The sequence below is a fragment of the Abramis brama genome (genome assembly GCF_963993115.1).
Source record: "Abramis brama genome assembly, chromosome: 3".
NCBI lineage: Eukaryota > Metazoa > Chordata > Actinopteri > Cypriniformes > Leuciscidae > Abramis > Abramis brama.
Genome location: NC_139965.1, coordinates 1728417 through 1740858, shown reverse-complemented (window position 1 = coordinate 1740858; position 12442 = coordinate 1728417). Strand labels below are relative to the sequence as shown.

The following is a 12442-nucleotide window of genomic DNA, read 5'->3' as shown; positions in this document are numbered from 1 at the left end:
TGTGGTGTAAATCCAGCGTTTAATGTAGTTTGTGTCTCTGTGGTGTTTTTTCTCTGTGGAGTATTTTATCTTTAAAGGGGTCATCGGATGCAAAGTCCACTTTTATATGTCGTTTGCATAGCAGTTGCTTATTAGCATTTAAAGAGACACGCACTGAAACGGGTCTCTGTGAGCAAAGCTGTGTTTGAGGAGGTAAAAGCGTGGTGTTTTACACAACCATTGAGGAACTTTAAAAAGTATGTTACAAACTTTACATGAAAACCCTAAAGAATCATACCAGCTTGTGGAAAATGGGCATCTCATGACCTCTTTAAAACCTTTTGGTTACGTCACTGTTCATTTCATTGACGAATAATTTTCGTCAACGACATTTTTTCACAGACAAAAACCGAGACGATAACTAAAGAAAACCCAGTTTTGAATGACAAAAACGGTTCTGAATTTGATTTCTTTAAACGAATATTGAACATTTGAAATTTAACTAATCAGTATCAGTAATCAGTAAACTAGTCTGTCACGTGACAACTGAACGAAAGTCTCGGAAGGTAAAGTAATTTTTTGTGTTCCCTGTCAATTATTTTTGACTGCAATATAATAATTTCTTAATTCAGAATATGATCTAGATTGCGTAGGTGGATGTGATCGGGGAATTTGCCTGTTAAAAGTATAACATTTAAAGCCACTTTTTCCCCCCCAAGATTTGTTCATTTTGATGAACGAGATGAACAAGAGAGTCAGTAAAATAACCTGAACTAACACCTGGGCTAGTTGGGTGTCTTTAATGATGCCATGAGCTCTCTCAGACATATTGAATGTTCAGATATTATATTCTGGGCACCATGAAACTTTTGTGGAAATGATCAGAAATGCTGCTGCTGGATGGAAACGTTTCACAAAAACACTGGCAGGGAAAGAGATAAAGAGTGTGGGAAAAGAGTCAAACACTAAAATACAATTTTCCCATCTTTATTGCAGTCGTCTCCATCAAGAAACATGTGAAATATGCATAAACTATTAAAAACATTGAAGCAAATGAATACATGTAAATCCACCAGAGATCCTGTTATAGTGAAGAACACACAGATCGTGGATCTCTAGCCAAGCGCTGATATACGAGTGTTACTAAACTCAAGAGACTCCTGCTGGTCTCCTACAGTATTAGGAGCGAGCGTCGCTAGTGTGAGTATATTAACCTCTTCACCCAATCAAGCCTTCATTCTAAACATGACAAACACACGTGAAATGTGAGACCAGTTTTTAAACCATTCGAGTAAAAAGGAAAACGAAGCATGGATGCAGAAACACTGCAAGCTTTAAGTTCAGGGTGTCTGATGACAGGGATTCATGTGGAAGCGTTTCTGACACTCAAAAAACTGAAGTTTGTCTTGTGAGATAAAAAGTCACTATTACTTTTTAAATTTTATTCCATGGCAGACATTTTTAATTTATTCCTCTGGCTTCCTTAACGAAAAACACAGGAGAAACGCAACTCTGGTCTGAATGGCTTCTTGAGGAGTCGATCTTTGGCTCGGTCAGCCTGAGAGCCTGATTGGTTCCTGAGGCGGTGTGAGCGTGTGATTGGCTGAGCCTGTGTTTATGTCATGAGGAGGCGGTATGTGTGTGTTTGTGTGTGAGAGAGAGAGAGAGTGAATGAATGAATGAATGAATGAATGAATGAATGAGAGAGAGAGAGTGTGTGTGTGTGTGTATGTGTGTGTGTATGTGTGTGTGTTTAAGTCATAAGGAGGCAGTGTGTGTGTATGTCAATGTCATGAGGAGGCGGTGCACACACTGCAGCTGATGCTGGGACAGCACGAGGGAGTGTGTGTGTGTGTGTGTGTGTGTTTATGTCATGAGGAGGCGGTGCACACACTGCAGCTGATGCTGAGACAGCACGAGGGAGTGTGTGTGTGTGTGTGTGTGTGTGTGTTTATGTCATGAGGAGGCGGTGCACACACTGCAGCTGATGCTGGGACAGCACGAGGGAGTGTGTGTGTGTGTGTGTGTGTTTATGTCATGAGGAGGCGGTGCACACACTGCAGCTGATGCTGAGACAGCACGAGGGAGTGTGTGTGTGTGTGTGTGTGTTTATGTCATGAGGAGGCGGTGCACACACTGCAGCTGATGCTGGGACAGCACGAGGGAGTGTGTTTGCTCCTGACCGCGAGCGCAGGGGATCATCACCTTCCCCACCAGCAGTGAGCCGCTCTTCTGCTCCTCTTTCGCCTGAGAGAGGATCATGGGAAGGTTAATGAGAGGATCATGGGAAGGTTCACACACTGATGTGTGTGGTGTGTGTGAGCGCTCTGACCTTGACAAACGAGGGTGACGGGAAGGTGGCGAAGTCTGACGGCACACGCGCTCCGGGCCGCTGAGACACCACGTGCTGCGACACTTCAGCCTGAAACACACACACACACACACATGATGAGGGAAGCGCTGACACACACCTGTGAGTGATCATCACACACACCAACACACTGACCTTCAGCTTATCCAGCGCGTCGCTGAGAGAATTCAGCCTGGCCGTCTGTTCCAGCAACTGAGCGCTCGCACTCGCTGCACACACACACACACACACACACACACAGAGGAAAGACATTTATAATGTTACAGAAGATTCTATGCCAAATAAATGCTGTTCTTTTGAACTTTCTATTCATCAAAGAATCATCTCTGTTACGTATGCATCCCTCGATCCCTAAAGTACGTCGATGAACAATGTACATTACTCCAGTCTTCAGTGTCACATGATCCTTCAGAAATCACTCTAATATGATGATTTGATGCTCAAGAAACATTTATGATCATTATCAATGTTGAAACCAGCTTAATTTTTGTGTTGAAACTGTGATGCCTTTAATTTTTCAGGTTCCCTTTCAGTCGTACACTCTCGACATACGTCAGCGACGACTGAGGGAATCCCAAAGCGCCACAGCTGCCCTCTTCCAGTGCCCTGTGTCCCAGAGTTCAAGTTTATTCTGCTACATGTACAGGACATACAGAGGACTGTAATTCTGTTTCCCTCAGACCCATGGTGTAAAACACCACCAGAACACAGACAACACATCATCAGTCACCGTTGTTCTGTAGTAACCCAAACAGTGAGATTATTGGATAACACTGGGAAAGCTTGCCCTTTCCGTTAGGAAGGAGAATGCTGCGGAAGCCACACTCTTCCCGGAGGAGTTATGTGGAGACGTACATAGGACTAACCCCGTAGAGCTGTTCTATACTGAAGTACTGTATAGGGAAAGACACGTGCTTCCGTTTAGTTGCACATACGGGATCCCCGTAGGGTCACACATATGGCACCCAACCTAAATCTCAAGGATTCAACGGAATATCCGATGGTGACGGAGGACTCACAGGCTTTACCCGTAGGAACTCTCTGGAGCTATAGCGCATGTCTTAGCGCAGCAAGCCGACACAAGCCGGGTCCACTCAGTGTCTTCCACCCGTCTGAGGCGAGAACACAGGAGACCGGCTCTACACGTAGGCTATAGGATCTAGCGAACGTGTAAGGTGTCGCCCAGCTCTACAGATATCTGTCAGAGAGCCCAGGAGGATGCAGTACTCCTAGTGGAGTGAGCTCGCAACCGGAGCGGGCAGGGCACGCCTTGTGCTTGGTAAGCCAGGGCGATGGCGTCCACTACCCAGTGGGCCAACCTCTGCTTGGAGCCAGCCTTCCCCTTCTGCCGGCCTCCGTAACAGACAGAGCTGGTCTGACGTACCATCGCAGAGAGCAGACGCGACAGAGCAAAGCCAGGGCTGGGTCTGCCTCCTCCAGGGGCAGCGCTTGCAGGTTTCACCACCTGGTAGTGTAACCTGAGAATCACCCGGCCCGAACTCTAGGCACGATTTGTCGACCGAAAAAGCCTGCAGGTCCGCTACCATCTGAATGGAGGCCAGGAGCAATTTCAAGTCTACTGATCGCAAAGGCTCAAATGGGACATTCTGGAGTGCTCTGAGCACCAGAGACAGATCCCAAAAGGGTAAAGAAAGGGTGGATTTAATCTCCTCGCCTGATGACCAGGTCATGCTTCCTAACTGACTTACCCTCCACCAAGTCGTGGTGGGCTGAGATGGCGGCAGCACAGACTTTCAGGCTGGAGGGAGACAGCCTTCGCTCCAACCCCTGCTGCAAGAAGGAAAGCTTGACTCTGATCGAGCATGTTCAGGGGTCTTCTCAGTGAGAACACCATTCGACGAATAGGTTCCACTTCAATGCGTACACTTCTCTCGTAGACGGTGCTCGTGCTGAAGTTATGGTGTTCACTACCCCTTGAGGTAGGTCACCTAGAACCTCCGCGTCCCGTCCAGGGACCACACATGTAGTCTCCAAAGATCTGGACGTGGGTGCCCCATCTCTGAGAAAGTCGGTCCTTCTTCAGAGGAATGGGCCATGGAGGGGCTGTCGCGAGGAGCATCACTTCTGGGAACCAGGTCCGAGAGGGCCAATAAGGGACTACCAGCAGGACCAGCTCCTCGTCCTTCCTGACCTTGCACAATGTCTGTGCTAGTAGGCTCACTGGGGGAAACGCATACTTGCGTAGGCCCTGGGGCCAGCTGTGCACCAGTGCATCTGAACCGAGTGTTCCCTCGGTAAAACAACAGAGTAAAACAACTGGCAATGGGTGGTTTCTGGAGAGGCAAACGGGTCTACCTGTGCAGCTCCGACACGATGCCAGATCGTTTCTCTCCTCTCCCATGAGTGGAGACGGTCGGGACAGCCTGCCGGCTGCACGGTTGAGCACCCACGGAATATGAACAGCATGAAGCGACCTCAGATGCTCCTGACTCCAAAGGAGGAGATGGCGGGCAAGTTGCAACATGCGACGGGAGCGTAGACCACCTTGATGGCTGATGTACGCAACGGTCGCAATGTTGTCTGTATGGACCAGTACGTCTTTAAAGTAACCCTTAGCGGGATGGACATGTTCCCACAGTGAGAACGCTGAACGCCCAGACACATGAGATCGTGACCATCAGCCGACGCCAGAAGGCGACCGCATCCAGAAACACACGGCTTGAAATCAGACATCTTTAACAAGACGTGATCTCAGCCGTGTAAGCTCTTAGAGGAAAACAACACACCAGAGCCTATTACAGCCTGTGTTTCCACTCTGTCATCGCTGAGTTGACAATAGCTGTGATAAAAGCTGTTGGAAATTTGCTCAGACCGTCTCGCCAACGACACGACAGGCTTCTTCTCTCTTCTTTTAGAAAACACTCTTCAGAAGACGCATATAAAGCTCGTCTCCTCAGCGAAAAGCTGAAGTGCAATCGCACCTGCTGCTCATTTTATATATATATATATATATATATATATATATATATATATATATATATATATATATATATATATATATATGCGAGGCAGAGCAGCTGTTGCAAATGATTGCATGCTAATATGCATTGGCTCGTTTAGTTTCACTCGAAGTAGAATGGCTCTCTAGCGAGATTCCCTCAGTCGTTCATCGACGTATGTCGAGAGTGTACGACTGAAAGGGAACCTGAAAAATTAAATGCATCACAGTTTCAACACAAAAATTAACCAGTTTCAAAACAAATATGAACCCGTTTTCATTAATAATACATTGATAATAATCATAAATGTTTCTTGAGCATCAAATCATCATATTAGAGTGATTTCTGAAGGATCATGTGACACTGGAGACTGGAGTAATGATGCTGAAAATTCAGCTTTGATCACAGGAATAAATGACACTTCATTTCCGCCATGCACAAAAATAAAAATCATGCTTTGGTTATTTTTAATTATGAAATACTAAATTGAAATAACAACATAAAATATAATAACTATGACATCCAAAGTCATTATGATATACTAAGTATTAATTATGACATTAAAAGTCATAATTATGAAGTCATAATTTAGCCCCTTCAGACCTATTTTTTTTCACTGAGCATTAAAAAAAAAAAATCTACTTCATATTTGGTCTTCCTCAATGTAGAAATTAATCAAAAAATATATTTTTGCCAACACAGTACAAAAATGTACTGGATTTTTTTTGTCCACTGCAACTGAGGCAACATAATAATCATCATATTTTAATCATCATTTTGAACTAGTATACTAAGTCTAATAATTCTGACTTAATATGTCATAATTATGATTTTATGTCAATTATATTTACCAATGCATGATTATTTTTTCTTATGTAGCAGAAATGGACTACATAAAACAGCTATTTTAAACTGTAATAATATAATATAATATAATATAATATATAAAATCCAAAAATGTAAAAAGTGTAAACAAAACATAAAATGTACAAACTGTAAAAAGAAAAGTAAAACTATAAAAAAAAAAAATAATTTAGAAACTAAAACAAAAAAAACCTGTAAAGAAATTAAAAACTAAAAAGTAAAATAAAAACAAAATTAAAAATGTAAAAAAAAAAAGTAACAGTTTACAATTGTAAAAACTGTAAAAAAAACTACAATTGTACAAAAAATTGTATTATAAAAATGTACAAATACAAGTAAAAACAAAAAAGTAGAAACTAAAAAAAATGAAAATGTAAAAAATTGTAAATGTAACAAAATGTACAAATGTAAAAACTGTAAAAAAAAATAAAAAAAATACTATTGTACAAAACATTTAATTATAAAAATATTAAAATACAAGTAAGACCTGAAAAAAAAAAAAAAAGCAGTAAAAACTAGACAAACAGATGACCTGAGCTCTTGCCGCTGATGTCCACCACTCTGAGTCCGGCGCTCATCTTCAGCAGGTTCACCAGCATCAGATCTGTCCGACGGCACAGAGACCCTGACGAAGCTCCCTCTCCCGTCACTCCCATCACTCCCGTCATGTTCGGCACCGTCAGCGGCGGCAGCGACGACAGCTGCACACGCATCTTCTCAGCCTGAGGGCGGAGGTCAGAGGTCAGAGGTCACACCACACCTATGTTCACGCTGTAATAGAGGGTTATAATGACCTTCAGTCTGTAGTTCTCGCTCTTCAGCTGCTTGATGGCGAGTCGCTGCACGTCGATCTGCTGTTTGAGGAGAGGAGAGTCCACGACCTGAACCGCACCCGAGACTCCGCCCACACCGGAAGACACGCCCCCTGCAACACAACACACAACGGTTCGACATCACAGTGTTTGTAAAGCGGGCATCAGTAGCTCAGAGCGATGGGAAATCTCTGTGACCTTCCCGTCTCTCTCTTGAATCCAACACTGAAGTGATTTAACTCTCTGGGGTCTGAGCTGTTTTCTGGGCCCTGGAGGTGTTCTGACATGCTCTGACATTTGTGGTTATTTCTGTTACTTGTGACATGTTCATGGCTAAAGTCTAATTACACTGTATTCAGCACAAACTCTGCTACAATAATATATCAGCAGCATGTATGTAAAAGTTTGTAGTTTTGAGATAATGACATTTATGCGTGGTTTGTGAAAATACCAAAAAAAAATTCTCACTGAAATAAGGCCATGAAACCCATACTGATTATTTCTTCACAAGACTTTTGAAAATTGTATGACGTAGCCTAGAATATTTGCTCTAAAACTATGTGAAAATCACCCTGACTGCTCATTCAGATAAGACAATATATTGATTTAAAATTTTTACGACGTGTTTTGTGTGAGAAAGCTTTATGCGGAGGTCATTAATATGTATTTTTTCACACCTGAGAAAGACAAAGACCCTCCCCTAACGGCCCTATTAGGAACTATCAGGCCCTGTCATTCTGAGCAACCTTGCACAATGAATGAGGAGATTTAAAAAAGAATGGATTTTTTGATTGTTTGGATTTATTTACAACACAACATAATGATATTATGGTACACAACAAATACACAACATACACAAAGATACACAACAAATGGCAAAAAAGCACTTATTGAAAACAATGATCCAAAGACAGAGACCTTTGTGCCATTCCTAAAAACATTGTACATACCTTTCATTTCCAAGGTGTTTGATTTTCACTTTACCATGTTCATGTACAGAGACTCATGTGAATGTTGAAGTCAGCAGGACTCAGTGGCATCTGGGCCCTGAAAAAAAAAAAAAAGTGAACATACTGATATCAAGAGAAAGGCCTGCACGATTTTGGGAATAAATTTTAGATTTTTCTGGTTAAAATTGCTTTTTAAAATTCACAGAATACACACACACACACACACACACACAAATGTTTCCAACAATATATAATATAATGAACACCAGGTTTGTTGTGCCTTGTAGGCATAGGCTATGCGCAGTGCTGGATAAAATAATAATAACAATAACCTATAGCAGCCTATAAATCTTCCAAAAGATTTCAGTAACAACTAAGCTAGAGAAAAATATATTGATTATCATGTTACTTCAAATGTTTCCATTCGTTATGATGATATGAAATGAGATAATAGTAAAAACATGAAGCCGTTTGGTGCGTTTTGCTTTTCAAATGCGATCGCGATCCAAAATATGATACATTCAAACGCGATCGCGATCCAAAATATGATACATTCAAACACGATCGCACTCAAATATAAAACATTATGGTTACCATATACATATCTACGTTTGAGCAGATATCCACAAACACAGTAACAGTAAACACGGGTCTAAATATTATAATATTCACCATATATCTAGCAACAGTTAAACTGCAATGTGAAATGTATGCAACAATAACAAACTAATATGTAAGAATTTCTTACCTTACATCTTTCTTGTCTTCAAATCGCGTTCTTCTTCTTCTGAGGTAAATCCAATGTAAGCTCAGGGTGCGCCTTTCAAACTCGACGAAAAGCAGAGACTTGTGAAGTGTTTGAGGTAATGAGCACGTTCGCGTTCCATGTGGAGATTTGCATGTGAATCTCTTTTGCGCGAGTGGACGTGGTCAAATTAAAAATAATTAGGAAGCGTTTGAGAAGCTGGACATCTTGATGGTTTTATACAAATTACTTAAACAGAGAATATTTGTTTTCAGTTTGAATCCGATCATTTAAAAGTACACACTTAAATGTTTATAAAGGTATATGGCTCATAAATGTGTGACAAGTATTCGCTGAGTTTTGTTTCAGTTTATAGACGTGCTCAAGAAAAAAAAGTTCACCGCGACGGAGAGGCAGAACGCACACCCTGTTTATTTTCTTTATTTTACAAAAGCACAATGTTTTGATTTGATTGTAAGTGGACACATACAAAAGTAGAAATATCACAGATTCTTTTTTTATATTTCTTTTTTCTGTATGACCATAAATGACGGAGTAATTTAAGTTTATAGTGCTACAATGTGGAGAAAATCCAGCAAAACGCGCCAGCGCGTTTGCCGACCTCAGAGGGTTAAACTGCAGTTCATCGACTGGCCACTAGAGACCGGCTGCAGAAGAGAGTCAACCCCATAAACCCCCAGGTTAAAATACCCAAATTTACAGCAGAGACAAACATGACTTGCCCTAGGCGGCTGTGGCTCAGTGGTTCATGTAGGTTGTCTACAAACCGGAAGGTTGGTGGTTCAATCCCCGGTTCCACCTGACCAAGTGTCGAGGTGTCCATGAGCAAGACATCTAACCCCAGCTGCTCCCGACGAGCTGGATGGCTGACACCGCCGTCGGTGTATGAATGAGTGTGTGAATGGGTGAATGTGAGGCTATGTAAAGCGCTTTGGTGGCCATAGGTCTATGAAAGCGCTATATAAATGCAGTCCATTTACCATTTTTACCATGACGACTGTGAGGGGGGTGAATTTGTTAATTTAAATTATATTAAGCCTTAAAGTTGTGCATAATTAAGGGCGTGGCCACTTGATTGACAGGTGAATTGCCGCTGATGTCACTGCTAGCCGCTTATCTGCTGTCTGTTAGCGTCACGTCACCTCAGCTAATCCGCCTCGCTGCACATTTTCGGTTTATCCGGGAGTGACGCGCGGCCAACATGGCGACGGCCGGCTCCGCCCACTTTGGGCTTCAGAAACGCTCTTCAGAAACACTACGGGTGACATCACGAACACTACAAACATATTATATACAGTCTATGGTGTAAAAAAGAAGTAAAAACTGTAACAAAAAAAAAAAACAATTAAGAATTGTAAAAAAAATTGACACTTAAAACAATGTAAAAACTGTAAAAACTTAAAACAATGTAAAAAAAAGTACAAACTGTAAAAAAAGTACAAACTGTAAAAAAAGTAAAAACTGTTAAAAAAATAGAAATTTAAGGCGAGACACGGAAGGCAAAAACATAGATTTTTCATGCAGTGGTCAGTTTTGAGATTTTTACTCCTTCAATATGTGTTCTTTCAAGCTGCTATAAAAAAAACGGTGAATATACACATTAAGATGTTTATTTTATTACATTTTGTTTACTTGCGGCAGTAAGTTTCTCCCGAATTTACCAGGAAGTTGGTACGAGATCCGTCTGTTTACTGAAGTCTGTCGTGACCGGGGTCGTTGTAAAGCTCTGAGTCTCCTGCACAACGCTATCCCAAATATGGGCATTTCCTTTCCATCAGTAACCAATCGTGAATGTCCAAAGGGGGATTTAAAGCTAACGACGAAATCTCATTTAGAGCTATTTAAATCTTTATCTGCCGTTTTCTCAAAATGAGTTTTTTGTGATTCTCCAGTACAAACATCTCAGCCTATGTAGCACCTGTGTACACCAAACTCTCCAGTTATACACTTAGCAGTATTCTGAAGATATGTTCAGAGGGATTTGTTAATAAATCATTCCTGGCCTGATTTATGTGACATTTTAATTAAAAAAATATGGCGAAAATCATTGTTTTTAGGCTATGGACAGTATATTTTGATTTCCTAGGTAATGAAAGCATATCCTGATTTTTTTTTTCATATTGTGGGTAAATAAAATGAAGAAGAATTTTGCACCTGGCTTTATCATATGTTCAGATCTATCTAACGAAAATGTATGCAAAATCGCACATATTTAATGAGATAATGCCTAATTTGCATAGTAAACATTAGGGCTGTGCCGGTAAACTTAACAACCGCACCACTGCAGTAGCTGAGTAGTACCGGCAGTGGTTTGTCCAAAAAAAAGTTAGTTTGTGAATGCTGTTTTACATTAAAGGTCCCGTTTTTCCTGTGTTTTTGAAGCTTTGCTTGTGTTTACAGTGTGCATGTTTCGCGTGTAAAAAAACAGTATTTTTCACACAATTTACTTATCTGTATACCGCTGTTTTCACTGTCCTAAAACGGGCTGATGACTTCCTTGTTCTATGAAGTCCCTCCTTCAGAAATACGTAACGAGTTCTGATTGTGCCAGCAGTTCCTGTGTTGTGATTCGACAGCAGCTTAGCGCACGTTGCCCGGAAAGGTCACGCCTCTTACCATAACGTGGAGATGCATGCGCTCAGTGTTATTGTAAACATGTCTTTAATATTACCTTATCAATTTGAGCCGGAATCAGACCCGAAGAACATAGATGAAGAGGATCAATTAGAACCTGTTCAAGCACGACTTTTGCAGGATGTTTCACAATGGTAAGCTGTTTATTTAGTAGTTGTCATACTTTTATGTTTGGCTGTTACCTTGAATTGGTTAAATTGTAATGTTAAATGTTACAAACTGTTATAAAAGCTTGTGGTATATGGTTTTGTCCGTCTGTCGAATTAACGATGGTGGTGTTGAATTTTTAAAATAAGTGCATTGTTTATCCATACCTTAGTTACACGTGAGCATGAGTTTTGATTAGTAATATATGTTTTATAGGTGTACATGTGGTAACTGTGACAAAATGCCAACGGAGGTTGAAAACATCTGCTGCAAAGAAATACAAAAAGTACTGTAACACCTCCTAATTAAATAATTAAATACAATTTTAAATAAATAATTTTTTGTTGTGTATAGTTCTTTTGAAATTTTTTTCATCCAAACAACTTTATATAAATACACTTTATTTTTCACCATGAATATAGCCTTAAAAGCTGCAATGTTGTGTAAAAGAAATCGTTGCCATGCATTACAATAATTGATTTATTAAAAGTTGAATGTTACGTGACTGCACATTAAATTATGGATGAAAATAACAGCGTCTCGACAACATGGCGACAAACACACTCTACAAACGCAACTCTTCCTCTTCTCCGTGGGAGCGCAACAAGACCACGGCCCCTTTTTTGTGTATTCCTGTGGGCGGAGGTTAGTCAAAAAACTGTTCTAGTGATGTCATTAAAGCAGGAAGTAGAGGGATGTAGTCCAAACCGGCCGTTCGCTGTAGGCTTTGAAAGGGGACTTCTGTTAAATAAAATATCTCGCTTGGCATTGAACTTTGAGCTTTATAATTTTATACTCTAACAGCAACATTACACACTAACTAACGTTTGAAAAATGGGATCACGAAGAATAGGACCTTTAATATTATGACACACAAAGCTTTGTTTACAAAAGAAATAATAGGTTAGCAATTAAATGTAATATCGCAGCCATGGAAAAGTTTGAATTCATGACGAATG

At 40.9% G+C, this 12442-nt stretch overlaps 1 protein-coding gene across 1 annotated transcript in view; it reads right to left on the bottom strand.

The window, feature by feature from the left end:
- Positions 1-950: 950 nt before the first annotated feature.
- dctn1a (dynactin 1a) overlaps positions 951-12442 on the bottom strand; it is a 37778-nt gene continuing 26286 nt past the window's right edge. The window contains exons 22-26 of the mRNA XM_084109456.1: positions 6969-7099; positions 6707-6896; positions 2486-2559; positions 2312-2401; positions 951-2226 (exon numbers count right to left, since the gene is read on the bottom strand). Of these exons, the coding sequence (XP_083965582.1) occupies positions 2089-2226; positions 2312-2401; positions 2486-2559; positions 6707-6896; positions 6969-7099 (623 nt within the window). The 3' untranslated portion in view covers positions 951-2088. The remainder of the gene's footprint in view (positions 2227-2311; positions 2402-2485; positions 2560-6706; positions 6897-6968; positions 7100-12442) is intronic.